Source organism: Vombatus ursinus, unplaced genomic scaffold (assembly GCF_900497805.2).
Source record: "Vombatus ursinus unplaced genomic scaffold, bare-nosed wombat genome assembly UNPS02014799.1, whole genome shotgun sequence".
Classification (NCBI taxonomy): domain Eukaryota; kingdom Metazoa; phylum Chordata; class Mammalia; order Diprotodontia; family Vombatidae; genus Vombatus; species Vombatus ursinus.
Genome location: NW_020954577.1, coordinates 26,157,820 through 26,176,954, shown reverse-complemented (window position 1 = coordinate 26,176,954; position 19,135 = coordinate 26,157,820). Strand labels below are relative to the sequence as shown.

Sequence of the window (19,135 nt, the reverse complement as noted above, 5' to 3'; positions counted from 1 at the left end):
CCACCCCAGGACCCTTCCTTTATATACTTCGTCCTAGGAAATTCCACTTCTGTTTATCAGAGTGATGATGAAATCCAGCCCCAGGCTCAGTGGCTCCAGCTCTGCAGGCATCCCCGGTCACCAGCCCAACACTGTCGCTCTTCTTGGCAGTCACATGGCATGTGTGTGTGTTTTCTTAATGAGGGAAATGGAAACTCAGAGTGAAACTGAAATCAGTGCAAAGCAGGCAGTCACAAAAATTATTCTCAAGGCTGATGTCAGCTTCCTGTCTGAATAGAGGGAGAGTGTCTGGAAGAATGGAAGCAATAGTCTCACTGCATTCTGTGCTCATCAGGCAGTAACTGGAACATTTTATACAATTCAGAATACTGTATTTTTTTTTTAAAGAAATGTTTATTGATGTCTTTTGTTTTTTTTTATTTCATGGTAATTTTTATTTTTTTTTGTTTGTTTTCAGCATTTACTTCCACAAGATTTTGAGTTCCAAATTTTCACCCCATCTTGCCCCTCCCCCCACCCCAAGATGGCATGCATTCTGAATACCCCTTCCCCTACTCTGCCTTCCCTTCTAACTCTCCCCCCTTCTCTTATCCCCTTCCCTTTCAATTTTCCTGTAGGGCAGGATGGATTTCTTTACCCCATTTCCTGTATTTCTTATTTCCCAGTTGCATGTGAAAACATTTTTTTTAAACATGTGTTTTTAAAACTTTGGGCTCCAAATTTTCTCCCTTCCTCCCTTCTCCCTTCCTCCCTCCCCACCCACCCTCATTGATAAGGCAAGCAACTAAATATAGGTTATATATGTGCAGTTATGCAAAACACTTCCATAGTAGACATGCTGTGAAAAACTAACTCTATTTCCCTTAATCCTATCCTGCCCCCTATTTATTCTATTCTTTCTTTTGGCCCTGTCCCTCCTCAGAAGTATTTGCTTCTGATTACCCCTCCCCCAACCTGCCCTCTTCTCTATCATTCCCCTGCTCTCTTGTCCCCTCCCCCCCCCATTTTCCTGTAGGGTAGGACAGATTTCCCAATTGAGTGTTACGTTATTCCCTCCTTAAGTCAAATCCTATGAGAATAAGATTCACTCATTCCCTCTCACCTTCCCCCATTTCCCCTCCACTGTAAGAGCCTTTTCTTTTCTGGTTTGTTTTTGGTGAGATAATTTACCCCATTCTACCTCTCCCTTTCTCCTTCTCCTAGTATAATTCTCTCTCACCCCTTAATTTTATTCTCATGACCCCTTCATTTTCAACTCACCTCATGCCCTCTTTCTATCTATATCTATATATATGTACATATAATTTTTCCCCCTCCAATTACCTTAATACTGACAAAGGTCTCATGAGTTACAAATGTCATCTTTCCATGCAGGAATGTATACAGTTCAACCTTAATAAGTCTCTTTTGATTTTCTCTTTCCTGTTTACCTCTTCATGTTCCACTTGAGTCTTGTATTTGAAAATCAAATTTTCTATTCAGCTCTGGTCTTTTCATCAAGAATGCTTGAAAGTCCTCTATTTCACTGAATGACCATTTTTCCCCTGCAGGATTATACTCAGTTTTGCTGGGTAGGTGATTCTTGGTTGTAATCCTATCTCTGGGTAGGTGATTCTTGGTTGTAATCCTATCTCCTTTGCCCTCTGGAATATTATATTCCATGCCCTGCAGTCCCTTAATGTAGAAGCTGCTAAATCTTGTGTTATCCTGATTGTGTTTCCACAATACTTGAATTGTTTCTTTCTGGCTGCTTGTAATGTTTTCTCCTTGACCTGGGAACTCTGGAATTTGGCTACAATATTCCTAGGACTTTTCCTTTGGGGATCTCTTTCAGGAGGAGATCAGTGGATTCTTTCAATTTCTATTTTGCCCTCTGGTTCTAAAATATCAGGACAGTTTTCCTGGATAATTTCTTGAAAGATGATATCTAGGCTCTTTTTTTGATCATGGCTTTCAGATAGTCCAATAATTTTTAAATTCTCTCTCCTGGATCTATTTTCCAGGTCAGTTGTTTTTCCAATGAGATATTTCACATTGTTTTCTAATTTTTCATTCTTTTGGACTTGTTTTACAGTATCTTGATTTCTCATAAAGTCACTAGCTTCCAATTGCTCTATTCTAATTTTTAAGGAAGTATTTTCTTCAGTCATCTTTTGGACTTCCTTTTCCATTTGGCCAGTTTTTCTCTTTAGGGCATTCTTCTTCTCATTAGCTTTTTGGACCTCTTTTGCCATTTGGGTTAGGCTATTTTTTAAGGTGTTATTTTCTTCAGTATTTTTTTGGGTCTCCTTTAGCAAGCTGATGACTTGTTTTTCATGATTTTCTTGCATCACTCTCAGTTTTTCATCTACTTCTCTTACTTGTCAAAATCCCTTTTGAGCTCTTCCAAGGCCTGGGACTGATTCATATTTTTCTTGGAGGCTTTGGATGTAGGAGCTTTGGCTTTGTTGTCTTCTTTTGGTTGTATGTTTTGATCTTCTTTGTCACCAAAGTAAGATAATATAGTCTGACTCTTTTTACGCTGCTTGCTCATAATCCCAACCAATTACTTGAGTTTTGAACTCTTTGTTAAGGTAAAAGTCTGCTTCCAATGTGGAGAATGTACTGTCCCAAGCTTCGGGGGTTTGTACAGCTGTTTTCAGATACTTCTAGGGATCTGAAAATTTTCAGTTCTTCCAAGGTGCTATGATAAGGGGCGAGGTGTTTCCTCTCCACAGCCAAAACAAGCTCCACCGCACCAACACTCCTCCTCTTCCCAGGACTGCCCCTCAGAACTGTGACCCAGATCCAAGCACCGGTAAAGCAAGAGATTCCTGCCTCAGCTCTGGCAAAGAGAACCTGCAATCACCCTCTGATCAGCCACTTGATTCCCCCTCAGTCTGTGGGCCGGAAGCTCAGGAGGCAGCCGCGGCCCTGGGCCACGCTCCAGACTTGTGGCTGAGACCTAGCTCCTCTCTCACCACAGTCACAGACTTTTCCCACTGATCTTCTAAGTTGTCTTTGGCGTTCCTGGGTTGAAAAGTCTGGAAACCGCCACAGCTGCCTGCGATTCAGTCCTTTGAGGCCTGCTCCAGGGTCGCTGCGGCCAGTGCGCCCAGGCTGAACTGCGCTCCTCTCCCTGCCCGGCGCGATATACCTTTCTGATCAACCGTCCAGGCTGTCTTTGGCTGGAAATTTGTTTCACTCTGTCTTTTTGTGGGTTCTGCTGCTTTAGAATTTGTTTAGAGCCATTTTTTGTAGGTATTTGGAGGGGTTTGGGGGGAGAACTCAAGCAAGTCACTGCTTTCCCTCCGCCATCTTGGCTCTGCCCTCCTGATGTGTTTTGTTTTGATATCACCTAAATTTCTCTCGGTATCCTATCCCCTAGTTCTGGGTACTACATCTTAAGAGAAATATTGGCAAATTGGAATGACCCCCAGAGTCAGGCATGGAGGCTTGGGAGGCCATGGAAAGCATCTTACGAGGTACAATGGAAAGATTTGTGGTCTTCAGTTTAGAAAAGAGATCGAAGGGGAGGCATAATAGCTGTCTTCAAATATTTGGAAACTAGAATAGGAAAGAAAGTAGATTCTCCGCTGTAGGGGAAAGAATTAGGAGAAGGAAGTAAAAGTTATAAGGACGCAGAGTTCAGTTCAGTAGGAGAAATAACTTTGCAACAATGAGGGTTGTTAAAATGAAATGGGCTGTCTTGTGAAGAAGTGAGCTGTATGTCCAAGGATTTAGTGAGCTGCCTTGTAAAGTGATGAGGTCCCTATCCTTGGCAGTATTTAAGCAGTGACTGGATGACCGCATGTCAGAAATACTATAAAATAGATTCCTGCATCTGGAGGCAGGTTGAACTAGATGACTTTTAGGGTCTGTACCATTGTTAAGATTCTGTGATTCTATGAAGTCATAGCCAGTGAATGAGGGGGTAATTTTCAACAAGCATTTATTAAGCAAGTATATGCCAGCACATGTTTTTGCTGTTACATAGCATTTCTTTACAACTATTGGATAAAGCAGATGGTATGAGCATAATTTTTTTCAAATATTTTATTTTTTCCAATTACATGCAAAACATTTTTATCATTTACTTTTTAAAATTTTGAGTCAGGGTTGGAACAGAATCTGTTAAGCTTCAACTGAAGTAAAAAGGCAGAGGAAACAATCGTGACTTCAGACAAAATAAAAGAAAAAGAGAACTAATTAAAAGAAGTAATCAGGGAAACTACACTTTGCTAAAAGATACCATAGACAATGAAGTAGCAAAAAATTTATACAGCTAGTTTCTCTGATAAAGGCCTCATTTCTCACATACATAGGGAATTGAGTCAAATGTATAAAAAATAAGCTCCATTCTTCAATAGATAAATGGTCAAAAGATATGAACAAGCAGTTTCCAGAAAAAGAAATCAAAGCTATCTCTAGTCATATGAAAAGTGCTCTAAATCACTATTGATTAGAGAAATGCAAATTAAAACAACTTTAAAGTGCTGCCTCATACGTATCAGAAATGACAAAAGCTGGTGGTGATGAGGAGAAAATAGGTAGACTAATAAACTACTGGTGGAATTGCAAACTGGTCCAATTATTCTGCAGAACAATTTGGAACTTTGCCAGGCTATAAAAATGTGCATACCTCAGCAATACCAGACTCAGCAATACCATTACTAGGTCTGTATCTCAAAGAGATCAGAGGAAAAGAGTCTATGTGTACAAATTAGAGTAATTTTTTTGTGGTGGCAAAGAATCGGAAACTGAGGGGATGCTCTTCAGTTGGAGAATGGCTGAACAATTTGTGACATATGGTTGTGATGGAATACTATTGTGATATAAGAAATGACAAGCAGAGAGGTTTCAGAAAAAAAAAACATGGCAAGATCTTTATAAACATAGAAATTGATGTGAGAAGAACTGGGAGATCATTGTGCACAATGAAGTGTTACAGCAGTGTTGTAATGATGATCAACTGTGAAATCCATGGCTGATTTATTTTTAACATTCTTTTCTTTTTAAAATATGAGTTCCAAATTCTCTCCCTTCTTCCCAGCCCTTCCTCATCTATTGAGAAGGTGAGCAAAATGATATAAATTACGCACGATTAGAGTAGCTATGGAGTGGTTTGTTTCATTCCTTTCTGGAGAGGACAGGTGAGAAGGTATGCACAAAGGAGACCACTCCAGTTTGATCACTCCAGTGGGGCAAGCCTTCTCTGGGGATGTGTGTGTTTCACCATTTTCTGCACTTCTGCACACTACAGGGTGTCCGTGAAGTCACAGACATTCCAGGGTCAGGTATGGTTTTTGATGCTGTATGGCATCCAACTAAATGACCATCACTACCGGGCTGCATCTGGGAAGAGGTTTTTGAAGTATTAGATGTAAGCCCCTTTATTGAAGCAGAATTCTTGACTTTGATGTGTGCTTGTTGAAGGACCCCAAAATCTAAAGGGTTTAGGTCCTGCTTTACAGTTCACACCGTCCTCTTCCTCTTCATTCAAGGTTAGCAAGCACCTTTTTCTAATTGGAGCCAAGTGAAGAAGATTTCCGTGTAAAGGTCAAGAGTCCAGCATTCTCTCGATTGCTGTGGAACAGGCTGGTAGCTAACACCTTCACCCTCCCAAGTATCAAATGTATCCATAATCGTCTTCAGTTCTGCTACTGAATAACAACTCCCAATGTACTGAACATTATTTCCAGCGTCTCCGTTGTAGCTGTTTATCAATAGCATCAGTTCCATCCGCTTGCATCACACACACACACACACACACACACACACACACACACACACACCCAATAATTCTGCTTTCACAGCTTGCACCTCATGTGCTGAGATAGTGTAGAACCCAAACAGTAGCTTTGTTCCAGGCTAACCCATGAGAATCACAAGTGTGTCAAAGCCTTTTTAAGTGCTATATTTGACCGTAAAGCATTGGCCAAGCCGTCAGATGAACGTAGGGATATGGGAGGCCAAAGCCGCCAGCCTCCTCCTGCAGCGCGACGCCAGTTTGCTCATCGTTGGGAATCCGAACTCCCCATGAAGATAATCCAAAGTCTGGTGCTTAAACGATTTCCATCGCGATCACAAGACACGCGCAGCAGCGGCTCTCAGCTGAACCTCCGACAGTGCTCGGCAGCTTAGTCCGCCTCCAGGGCAACCGTGCGCCGCCACGGACGCAGCCCGGACCTCTGAGAGCGGCTCCGGGGCTCCCACCCCTCCAGACCCGCGTGCCCGACCCGGAACCTGCAGGCCCCTGCCGGCTCGGAACGGGGGCCGGGACGGGGCGCCCAGACACGCGGAGGAAGCGGCGGCGGCGGCTTTAGCAGCGCCTCCTCCCACAGTGGCCCCTCCAGCAACGACTCCTCCTCCTACGACCTCCAGGCTGCGGGCTGCGCCCCCGTGCGGCCACAGTGGGCCACTGCGGGCTACCGAGGGCATCCCAGAAGGGCTGATTGACGGAATAGCTCCGTGGCTTGCCCGTACAACTGCACGTTGTAACCCGGGCAGTGCGGATTCTTCATCCAGTTGGTTTTTCCTGTATGGATGACTAAACCCATTTCTTTTGAGGGGCTGTGGATTTCATTGAAGGATTTATTAAGCACCTACCGTATGCCAGACACTGTGCTCATTGTTTTATAAATATTATCTTTTTCAGCCCTCACAACAGCCCTGGGAGGTAGATATTATTATCCCCACTTTATAGGTGATGAAAGCAAGGCAGTTAGAGGTAAAGTAACTTGCCAAGGGTCACACAGCTAGTAAGTGTTTGGGGCTGGATTTGAATTCAGGTCTTCCTCTCTCTAGGCCCATTGCTTTATCCAGTAGGCTACCTAGCTGGTGGCTGCAATTAATTCTGGATTATTGTTTTCTATAACAAGGAAAGCCAGAAAATTTGTATGTACGTTTAAAGGTACTTTTGTCTAAGGTAGTGAATTGATTCCTTTTAAATATCTTATTATACCATAGTTGCCTAATGTAATCGCACATTAAAAACTTGCCCAGAAAATTTGTACGGATCACATGTCCCTTGAAGAATGTTTCTTAAAGGACAGGTCAGTACCCTTAATAGTGGCACCATATATGTCATGGTAGAGCCTTTTGCTTAACTATATACTCATTATAGACAAGTTAGAAGAAAAGAATTGAAAACTAGTGCTCTGAGCTGCCTGCTACTACAGATCACAGACTATGTTATGCCAAGACCTGTCAGCAAGCAGGAAAACCAGTCAAATACACCCAGGATGGCACTGAGAACATAGGCAAAAGACACCTTGATAGGAAGTGAAAGCATAATAACTACTCTCAGGGTTTTTCATAAACATCCATCCATAGGAGCATGTTAATATTAGACTGGTCAACTGCACTTCTAGAGCAGTGAAACATGTACTTTATCAGTCAGATGTGTGGGCCGGGGCCACCTCTCACTCACTTATTTGACATATTTGACATCATAATAAAATAAAAGCCTTGGGTCACCATTTTTTCCCTATCAATTGTATTTATTTCCACCTAAGAATATTTTTGAAAAGATGGTCATGTTTTTATAATGCAATTATGGAGCAAATCCATTTTCAAACCACAGTACAGTTGAGGATAAAGTATTTATTTTAAATATGTGAACATTAGTTCATATGGTCTTGAAAGAAACTAGATCATAGGCACAAGGAAAACCAGAAAGAAGAACCTTGAGACCAAAGACAGTCTAAAATTATTTCACAGACTTTTCTCTTTTCCTCATTTCCTTAACAGCTGCTCCCTATTTCCATGGCTGCATCTTTTCTTTCTTTCTTTCTTTCTTTCTTTCTTTCTTTCTTTCTTTCTTTCTTTCTTTCTTTCTTTCTTTCTTTCTTTCTTTCTTTCTTTCTCTCTCTCTCTCTCTCTCTCTCTCTCTCTCTCTCTCTCTCTCTCTCTCTTTCTTTCTTCCTTCCTTCCTTCTCTCTCTCTTTTTTCCTTTCTTTCCCTTTCATGTATCTCTGGCTTCTGTTCTCAGTACTTATTCTCTTTCTAACTTGAACTTTTCTTCCTGACATCACTTCCACTTCATTCTAATTATAGATTATATCTATTATCTGATTATAAATTCTGAATCCTCAGTCCTCCTATTGGCAGTCTCCAATGGAAGTAAATGTTGTCATAAGACAAGTCGTAAGACAACTCTCCTGAATCTGTTGAAACTAATGTTTCATTTTAAATCACCATAGAAAACCCAACAAGTTTCGTTTAATGAGACAATAGGTTGACAATTCCTTCTTCTTTGTTCCTTTTCATCACAGCCTGCAATAGTAGAATGAGCTGCAAATTCAGAATCAAAAGGTCTAACTCGGAATCCTGCTTCTGTCTCTAAACAGTCAGATGATTTGGGACAAGTTATTTAATCTCCTTGGCTCACAGTTTTTCCCTCTTGGGTAATGTGGGATTGATTTCTAGGATCCTTTCCAGCTCTGGACTCACGTGCTCTGAAGTTCACGCCTATCTTTTTTTCTTGACTCTTCTTTGAGCTTTTTTTCTTCTGTCTATACTGAAGTATACCTCTTTGGAATGTTTTAGTATTCATTCCTATGATCTTTGTGGCCTGCCTCTACCACAGAGCAGTTTTGGTTGAGCTAGGAGGTTAGTATAGATGGAAAGCAAAAGAAATGGTTAAGTGAACAGTGGTTTTAGGGGAGCAAGAAAAGGTATGAGAGAATCAAGTTGCACGGAGGTAGCATAATGGAAACACAGGAGCAATACAGGTGAGATCAGAACCGATGGGTGTTTAGAGGAGGGTGATAACTTAATAGAATCTTATGTTTGCTGTTCAGCCAACTGCCCTTGCTACTCTCCAACACATCTCTTTCATGCCTTTACACTTTTTGTTCAGATACTTTTTCTTTTTTAAAATACCTGTCTTTCCACCTCTCCAATTCTCTTTCAAGGCAAAGCTTGAATCCGTTCTCTGTGAACCCTTCCCTAAATCCCTCCAATTAGCTCTCAAATCTTAGTCTTCTGTAGTTTTCAAGGCCTGGATTAGGGTTCTTAACCTAGGTTCTGTCAATCCCCAAGGGGTCCATGGATAGATTTTAGGAATCCATGAACTTATTTTTAAATATTTTGATAACATTATTTTTGTATAATTGATTTCTTTTGTAATACCATGCACTTTATTCTATGCATTTAAAAGCTATTATGAGAAGGGGTCTTTGAGCTTCAATAGATACAGCCAAAGAGATCAATGATGTAAAAAATAATCCAGAACCTCCAGTCTAGATCCTTCTTTGGGCAATCAATTATGTTCTGCCTGCCTTATTCTTTCTCTTATATATAATGATACAGAAGTTATTTATTTATGTTGTTTCTTGACTGTTTATGTCATGTTTCCTCAACTAGATAGTAAAACCCTTGAAGGTAGGGACTATATTTCATAATTCTTTATATCCTTCATGCTGTTAAGGGCAGAAGAGATAGTCAATATTTCTGACAATTTGATTTTTAGGTGACACAACACAAAACTCAGAGATTACATTCCACCAACAAATTTCATTGAGCTTTGTTGGGAATTTGATTTTATAGATTTGAAAATGTCTAGTACGAAGCATACAGTGTCTGCTTAATAAAAGATTGTAGAAATGAGTGAATGGGTCATTTCAATCAGCATGGCTATAAACTGTTTTTAAAAGAATCTGACCATGAGGACTTATTTTAATACCTTTATACAATTATTCCATTAACTTAAAAAAAACCACATACACACAGTAATAAATTCACTTTACAGACCCGTAGAAATGTCCTGCTCCCCAGTAGACCGGGTATATGTTGAGCTTACTCGGTCAAATGTCTCCCCATGGAAAATGGGGCAATGTTTGCAGAAACGCCGGACAATGTATTTGCGGAAGAAAGCAGAGAGATATCTTCTAAACTTTTCCCCAACAAAGGCATAAATCACTGGATTGATACAGCAGTGAGTCATTCCAAGTGTCTCTGTTATTTGCATGGCTCGGTCCAACCTCTTGGAGCTATCACAGTTGTTCAGACCAAAGAAAGCTTGGAATGTGCTCAAGAAAAGCACAATGTTATAGGGGGCCCAGAAGAGAAAGTAAATGATCATAATCACAAAGATTAACCTCACTGCCTTATGTTTCTTCTCATTCCGACACCTCAGTAATGTTTTTATGATTCCCGAGTAGCAGATGACCATAACAAAGAGGGGTAACACTAACCCCAAAATGTTCATCTTTAAAGCTTGGAAGTTCTTCCAGGTAGAAAATTGATCTAATGGGAAATGAGGACTGCAGGTGTGTTGCATGCCTTCCTTCTGAGATTTGGTGAAGATGATTGCTGGGAGAGAGGCAAACCCAGCCACCACCCAGGTGATGACACTCGTCAAAATGCCAAAGGTGACAGTCCTAGCTTTCATAGCAAACACAGCATGGACAATGGCCAGGTACCGATCGATAGTCAGGAGGATGATGAAGAAGACTCCTCCAAAGAAACCCATGTGATAGAATCCCGTCAGCGCCTTACATAGGCCATCTCCAAAGATCCACTGGTCTGCAGCGTAGTGAGCCCAAAATGGGAGGGTGACAATGAAAAGTAAATCAGAGATGGCCAGATTGAGCAGATAGATGTCAGTCATGCTTTTCAGCTTTTTACATCTTATCAAGACCAGAAAAACTAGAGCATTGCCCACAAAGCCAAAAATGAACACCAGGGAGTAGAGCGGGGGGAGGAGCTGTGATGCTATGAGCTTCACATCAGGTTTCTGGCAGGGTTCTTCAAAATCTAGATAGTAGAATGGCGTGGTTGTCTCACTGTCCATTTTGCTTTGTCCTATGAATAAAAGAAGAGATGTTCCTTCTAAAAGCTTAGAGTTTACTTCATGTGTCCCCTTAAATACAAACTAGCCTAAATACGCAAATTACAGCTAAGTTATATACACAGACACATATCCATACATAAATTTTTCTTTGTGTTATGTTTTACATGTAGGTATTTACTTAGCTCTGTATATATTGCTTCCCTCAAATGGAATGTCAGGTCCTTGAGGGAAGGGACTCTTTTTATATGCCCAGCTCCACATTGTTATGTGCTTAATAACTATATGCTGAATGAACGAGTGAATAAATGAGTGGTAACATTGAGTATTTACAGGGAATAGACCCACGGACTCATATCCCACCACTTGGTAGCCATGAAGGTCATGGCTAAGTTGTTTCACTTTTCTAAGTCTCAGTTTTCTGATCTGCAAAATGAAGTAATTGGACTAATTGACTCCTAGACTCTTTTCCAGTTTCTGACATTTCATGATTTGGTGAAGGTTTGCCTATCATTTTCACAAAGCAAAGAAGAATTCTGCTCTGTTGGGAAGAGGGATGAGAATCGTATTCCACCAGTAGAAATATACTGGGTTTCCACAGTGATTGGGAGTGAAACTTGAACAGTTTCAGGTTGAGAGAGACACTCTGCCCCACCCCCACCCCCACCCCCACTTCCCTGAATCTTAGGAGAACATTCATTTCAGTAGCATGTTCTAACTAGGAAGACTGGGGTCCCAAATTGGATTGGCTTAGGGTCTCACAGTTTAAATGAAGGGGAGAGATGCGTAGACTTTCAGTGAGTTTTCTTAATAAATACAGTCAGTTTAGGTAATCTAGGACATGGCACCCACATTCCCAACCCTTTTCTTCAACGGAATGACTAAAGTTCTCCCAAATTTACCCATTTTAATGGTCTCTTATTCTTTTCCCCTTTGTTCAACCGTATTTAGGGATTGTCCCTCATGCATATAATGGTGAAGTGGAAAGTATACTGCAGGTCAGACACAGTCAGCACACTTCTTAGGTTCCTAATAGATATTTCACATCCTCTTTAACCAGAAGCCTGACCTCAGCCTACACACAATCCAGGGAGTAGCATATCCTTTCTCGCCAATCCCTACCGAGGAGTATAGACCTTTATCTTTAACCAGACAAGGATACTGGAAGGAATGTGAGCCATGCCGAATGAGGTGTGGCTCTTCACAGAATTATGAATCATGGAATTAGAGGACTTACTTCAGATCTGCCATGGAGTTCAACTTCCTCTTCCACCAGAAGAGGAAGAAGCTAGGCCCATGGAGATTCAATGATTTTCCCAAGGTTGTCCAGTGTTAGAGGTAGGATTTGGATGATAGGAGATTCTGGAGCTGGAGAGAATATCAGGGTCGTCTCATCCAAACCCTTCATTTTACAGGTAAGGAGACTGAGTGTCAGAAAAATTAAATGACTTGTCCAAGGTGACACAAGTAGTAAGTGACTGAGGTGGGATTTGAATCCAGATCTTGTAAGAGCCATTGCTTTTTCTATTGACATAGTTTCCTAGGGTCATAGATGGGGCTGGAAGGGACCCTAGAGGCTACTTTGTTCAACCTTTTCATCCTACAGGTGAGGAAACTGAGGGCTAGCAGGGCTAAATGGCTTGCCCAAAGCCAACTCAGGAGTAAGTATCCAAAGCAGGATTTGAACCCAGGTCCCCTGGTTCCAGAGCCATTGCTCTTTCTGGTAGAACACACCACTTCCCATTTGCAGTTGACCTTACCCTACATTTGACAGAGGAGCTATCAATAAGACTGAAGCTTGTGGGTAACTGGCTGTCAGTTTTGACTATGTTATGGTTTCCTTTCCTTTGGAGAAACAGGACCCATTTACTGAGACATCTTCAGGGACTGGGAAAGTCCGTTTAAATTCTCCTCACAAGAGAATCTCTTAACAAGATTTCAGCAAAGTCTCTTCTCTCTGACTAGAGATTAAATTTGAAATTTGTCATCTGACTGATTTTATTTTTCCCAGTTAGCACAGAGTACTATAGCACTTATCGTTCATCACAATTTTCCTCAGACTCTAATGTGATCACAGGCTGGAATGGTTCCCAAATTCTCTATTATCCCTATCTTGATGATTCTTATTTTTCTTTTAAAAAGATAATCTTGCCAGCTTCTTGGAATATTGTGAAGCACATTCCCTGCGCCCCCCATGAGTTATTCTATATTATTCCCTCTGATTTTCACTTGGTTTGTCTGAGCAGCATTGGTAATTAATAAGTAGAAGAGCTGAAAGGTGACTTACCCGTAGAGTTCTTGTGAGGGGAACTTCTCTTCTTCTGGCCAAGTGAACTGTGAAAATAAATTATGTAGAGACAGCATACTCCTAAGTAGGAAATGCTGTTTCCTGCCTGAGAGGGAGGTGTTATTATTTTTTTTGGGGGGGGGTCTAGATAGATGGCAAAAAAAAAGTTCTCCTTTTTATAAATAGAGCATCCAGTGGATCAGGACATATGATCCATCTTGTGAAACACCCAGTTACTCAGCTTCCCAAGTATCTCATTCTTTTGCCCAAACACTGATGGCTATAGATTCATTCTTACAAACACAAGGGAAGTCAAGTGTCTCTGTGGACCCGACTTTCTTAAACTTTGTCTTCCACAAGGTGGCAGAATAAACAGTTGATTCAGGCAACTTGGTCCCCAGCTCAGTTGGGTTTTTTGTTTTGTAGTTTGTGTGTGTGTGCGTGGGGGGGGGGGGGCTTGTTTGTTTTGCAATTGTATAGTCCAAGTGATTGATTGATTCATTGTTTGACTGTATATATTTTACTTTTCCATTGGTTGTGTGATATCAGTGTCTGGAGTGAGACTTTAACTGCTTTGTGACTATGGTTGATTTGGGTTGCATGTACACGCATGATCTTGTTACAGTGAAATTTTCCCAGGAATTTCAGAGCCTCATTTGTGAGCAAGAATAGCAGGAAAAGATATAAGGAGGTTTCACTTTAAAAGACTTCACTGCCTTCTAGAGAGGCATCATGGAGGAGCAGAGGGCAAATGGAACTGGTGACTGATGTTTTTGAGAAATAATTTTCTTTATCTGTAAAATGGGGATAATAATAGTTGAATTAATATTATCAATTTATTATCAATAATACAAGATAGGGACTGTATCACAAGATTGTTGTGAGGATCAAATGAAAAAAGACTGAAGTGTTTTCACGAACCTTAAAGTGCGATATGAATGCCAGCTCTTAGTGTTATTGACAAAAACAGGAAAGCTTGGAAAATTCTAATCTGGGTATCTGAATGAGCCCGAAACTACCTGAAACACAGCTGCGAATATAGCATGGTGCAATTGTGAGTGAGGTAGGGAGTTCCTCATTGCTGGAGGTCTTCAAGCGAAACTAGATGACCCAAGGTTGATGGTTTGTAGAGGGAATTCTTCAGGTATTTGTTGGACTAGATGAGGGATGTATAATCTGTGGCCTCAAGGTCACTTGTGGCCCTCTGGGTCCTCAGGTGCGGCCCTTTGACTAAATCCAAACTTCATTAAATAAATCCCCTTAATAAAAAGATTTGTTCTGTAAAACCTGAACTCAGTCAAATGACTGCACCCAAGGATCTGGAAGGCCACATGTGGCCTCGAGGCTGCAGGTTCCCTACCCTTGCATTAGATAATATCTGTGTTCCATTCCAGTTTTGAAATTCCATGACTTTCATGATTACAGAAGAAAAAAGACAGAATTGACATGATGGGAGTATGGGTTTTAGGTCTGGTTGTGCCACCAATTATCTGTTTGACACTGGGAAATTAATGAATCACAGTAGATTTTAATTTTCTTGTCTGTAAAATGAAGAGGTTAGACCATAACAGCAGCAACAACAGTCATTTATTAAACACCTACTTTGTGACAGGCAATCTGTTAGGCACTGGGGATACAATGGTGAAAAAAGGCAGAGAAAGAAAAAGTTCCTGCCCTCAGGGAGTTTATAATCTATGGGGAAGACAAAATGTGAACATATGAGTAAATACAAAACAGATAACAAATGACTTCTGGGGAGAGAGCACTAGCACCTGGCATGATCAGAAGAGGCTTCCAGTAAGAGGTAGCACTTGAGCTGAGCTAGGGAGGTGAGAAAGAAATCCATTCCAGGCACAGGAGTGCAAAGGCCTGGAGATGGGAGATGAATGAGATTTAAGGTCTTCTCTAACTTTGAAATTCTGTGTTTCCACAATAATCCAGATATGAACCCCCCCTAAAAAAAGGCCTCTGACTAGCCAAAAGAGCTACCACAAGGTCCCTGCACTTTATTAAGACACTCCACTCTTATGTTACATAAAATTCTCAGTTACCTGCTTTCAGAGGTCACAGCAGGTTAGGAACATCAGATCTGAACTAGCTTAGCATTGGTACCAGCAGCGAGAATCTCAAAATGAGAAGGGATCCCAGTGTTCATCTAGTCCAATCTGTACCAGACCAAGAATGCCTGTTACAAGTGTACCTCTAGCTTAGGATTGGAGCAACCCATTCCTTCTCTTCCCATTTCTTCTTGTAGCCTATTTTATTTCTCATTGGCTGTAATTATTAAGAAGTCTTTCCCTACCTTAAGTGGTGAAGCAATGAACTTACTCTTCTAGGGTGAGGTTTGCTACATCTAGGGGTACCCCTGAGGGATTAGGGGTATCTTTTCCTAATGCTGTCAGCTCACACGCCCATTCTAATGTGTTTTTCTCACTGTTAATCACCAGTGACTAGTGTCCAGTTCTATTTTTACCAATTTGTGCCAATTAGCTTTTATAAAAGGATGTTTATTGCTAAGATATAGCCAAAACAGAAGTTACAAGCATTTCCTCCCAATCTCTGAGGTCACAATCTTCTATGCCTCCTCTGTCTCTGGGGAGAGGTGTCCCAGTCTTAATTCAGTTTTTACATTGAATTTGATCCCCAAGTTCACTTCCAAATGTGGGATAGCCACTGAATGAGTATACCGTATCTCAACTGGGACTCAGATTGAGTCAAAGTAGGTTGCTTAATACTTTACTTCTGTCTGTCTGGCTTTGGGAAAATCCCAGTATAGACTTTAGCTCCTCAACTTCTAGTGGTTTACTCTCCTGACCTTCAAAGCTTACAAAGTAATAGCCATCTCCAGTCCCTTTAGCCTAAAAGCAGGAAAATATAGACACAAAAGAAAGAAAAGCAAGCAGGGTTGTGTGCTTATTGGCCACATGGTCCTTGCCTCTTCACTTGAACATAGCCAGGCCAGCATGAGGACCTCCTCACACTGTCTAGTTAGTGCCCTTTGAATGTAGCCCCATTTTGGTTACACAGCCAATCAACAGTCCATCTCTTCATCATATGGCTAGCAGATGGGAATGAGTTACAGAATATCAGAAAAGACTCCAGATTGGGGGCTAAGGTCCCTCCATTACATGTCATCATGCATCTCAAGAAGCAGACTCCATAGCCTCTTCCACATGGGGATTGTATCAACTGAGCTGTTGTACATACTCACCAACCATCTATTATACTTAGGTCCATGTGAAATCTGCCTCAATGGCTTCTACCCATTGAACTTAGTTCCACCTTCTTCATTCAGTCAATAAACATTTGTTAAGCTCCAACAATGTGCCAAGTACTGTACTAAGTAAGCATTGGGGATAGAAGAAAGGCAAAAAAAAAAAAACCCCACAAAAAAACCCAAAAAACAAAAAACCAGACCCTGTTCTCAAGGAGTTTACAATCTAATGTGAGAATCAAAATGAAAACAATTATATACAGACAAGCTATGTATGAGATAAACTGGAAATAATCAACAGAGAGGAGGATTTAGAATTAAGGTGAATCAGCAGAAAGGTCTTCCTGTAGAAGGTGGAATTTTATCTGGGACTTGAAAGAAGCCAGGGAAGCCAGAAGGCAGAGATGAAGGGGGAGAACATTCCAGGCATGGGGGACAACCAGGGAAAATGCCCAGAATCAAGAGTGTCATGTGAAGCCTAATCCTTCCTGCACATGGCATTGTTTCAAATACTTGAAGACAGCAGCTAAGATATGTGTCTCCCCCAAGTTATCTCTTCTGTCTTAAATGTTCCTGTTTTCTTCAGCCAGTCCTCGTGTGGCATGAGGTCAAGATCCTTCACCAGCATGGTTGGCTTACCCTGGAACCCGTCCAACTGATCAATGTCCGTCTTAAACTCTGGTGCCCAGAACTGAAAACAGTGCCCCAAATGGGATGAGATTAGGGCAGGCCACAGTGGAATGATTGCCTCCTTATTTCTGGAAGCTCTGCATCTTTTAATGCAGCCTTGGGTCATGTTAGCTTTTTTTGTTTGTTTTTTTTTTAGCTGCTGTATTGTGATGATGACGTTACTCCTTTATTACATAATTCCACACTATTTTCCCAAATGATTGAATTACTTCAGAGATCTACAAACAGGGAGCTGGTGTTCCTGTTTCCCACAATACTTGCCAACACTGAATTTTGCCATCTTTTACTGTTTGCCAGCTTGATGGGTGAAAGGTGGTTCCCCTAAGCTATTTTATTATTTTAATTTTTACTTCTCTTAGCATTAGTGATTTTGAACAGTTAAAAGTTTGTTTAAATACGCTTTTATTGATTTCCTTTTTTTCTCACCAAAAATTTCCCCAATATCCTTTCTCTTTCTTTCCTCAAGAGTCATCTTATATAACAAATAACGTTTTTAAAAACCACTGCTACAAAAAAGAAAAAATGAGAAAAAAAATCAGCAAAATTAATCAATACATTGAAAAAGTCTGAAAGTATCACAAATATGGCATATTGCAAAGGGATGGGGAGATGTCATCTCATATTTCTTTTTTTGAGAAGTGCTTATTCTTTGTAATTTTGTAATATCCACTTTTGATTTTTGTGGTTGTCTTTCCATTTGAAATATTGTAGTCATTGGATATGTTATTTTCTTGGTTCTGTTTTACTCTTCATCAATTCATATAGATCTTTTCATGTTTTACTGTATTCATCAGTCAGTCAATAAACATTTATTAAGTGCCTAGTATGTGCCAGGCACTGTGCAAAGCATCATATTTATAATTTCTTACAGCACAGTAATATTCCATTACATTCACATATTACAATATATTTTGCCATTCTCAAATTGATGGGCATCTGCTTTGTTTCTAATTCTTTGATGGTGCTTTTCAAAATGGTAGTACTGATTCACAGCTCTACAAACAATGCACCAAAGTACCTATCTTCCCACAAGCCCCCTAATATTGATGATTCCCATCTTTTGTCATCTTTGCCGATTTATAGGGTAAGCGGTGAAACCTTAAAGTTGTTTGATATGCATTTCTCTTGTAATTAGGGATCTGGAACATTCTTTCATATGGTTGTCACAGTTTGCAATTTTTCTTTTGAGTACTATTCATATTCTTTGACCATGTATCTATTGAGGTATGACTTTTCATCTTATACATCTGTTAATTGTTTTTATGTCTTGGATATGTAAACCTTTATCTGAGAAGTCTGATACTAAATTTTTATTCCCATTCACCTGCTTCTTCTCTTATATTTGATGTGTTAATTTCCTTTACGCAGAAGCTTTTCAGTTTCATGTAATCAGTTATTTTATTTTTTGTAATTGCCTCTATCCTTTGTTAAAATAACAAATGAATACACACACACACACACACACACACACACACCTTATCCTTACCTGTGAGAGGTGTATCATCTGTTTCTCTTCTGATCTTCTTATGGTATAATCAGGTATAGGTTGATATATGTTTTGCAACCACGCTTCTAGAAAAAACAACGTGCACATGATACACTTTTAAGTTTGATCTGCGTTATTAACATTTTCTCTGTCACTTTGTTACATCTAGAAAATCAACAAAGCAATAAATCAAGCTCTGATTTGTAGCATTTGCCGATTGATAAGCTATAAATACTGACACCGAAAATTTAATAATCCGCTCTTGTGAGAGGTATGGTCTGGCTCCAGCACACCCCTGGGTGTGTACTCTTTAGTATTAAGGCCACTTATCTTTTTAGAAGGTGTTGTAGAATATGGTATAAAGTGTTAATCTAAGCTTGATATCTATCATATTGCTTTTCAATTTTTCCAGCAATTTCTTTTAATCAAGTAGGAATTTATAACTAAGTAATTTGGTTTTTTTTCATTGTTTCTGATTCTCCCTTGTCTAGTCTCTTTCAGTGATCTTCCCTTCTATTTTTCAGCCAATATTAGATGATTTTGATGACTGCTTTGTAATAAAGTTTGAAGTCTGGGATTTTGAACACTTTTAAAAGTAGTTCATAATAGTTTGTACTATTTCTCTTTAGAATTGTTTGTTCAGATACTTTCACTGCTCATTAGAGAATGATTCATTCTTTAAAA

The 19,135-nt window shown here is 40.2% G+C and overlaps 2 protein-coding genes and 1 pseudogene across 2 annotated transcripts in view; all 3 read right to left on the bottom strand.

Annotated features, from left to right (window-relative positions):
* LOC114050326 (DNA topoisomerase 2-binding protein 1-like) overlaps window positions 1-175 on the bottom strand; it is a 44,496-nt gene extending 44,321 nt beyond the window's left edge. Inside the window, 1 exon segment of the mRNA XM_027871933.1 lies at window positions 2-175. The gene's annotated coding sequence lies outside the window, so the exon portion shown is untranslated.
* Window positions 176-4,956: 4,781 nt separating this feature from the next.
* LOC114050325 lies at window positions 4,957-6,420 on the bottom strand (annotated as a pseudogene).
* A 3,228-nt stretch (window positions 6,421-9,648) lies between these two features.
* On the bottom strand, window positions 9,649-13,141 carry LOC114050674 (C-C chemokine receptor type 5-like). The gene is made up of 2 exons (XM_027872535.1): window positions 13,062-13,141; window positions 9,649-10,788 (listed from the first exon to the last, which is right to left on the bottom strand). Exon 2 carries the CDS (start codon window positions 10,775-10,777, stop codon window positions 9,728-9,730), a length of 1,050 nt encoding a protein of 349 aa, XP_027728336.1. The 5' UTR covers window positions 10,778-10,788; window positions 13,062-13,141; the 3' UTR covers window positions 9,649-9,727.
* Window positions 13,142-19,135: the final 5,994 nt, after the last annotated feature.

What these genes read in the sequence shown, in the direction of transcription:
- LOC114050674 (XM_027872535.1), bottom strand. Translation starts at nt 10,777, where the DNA reads ATGGACAGTGAGACAACCACGCCATTCTACTATCTAGATTTTGAAGAA.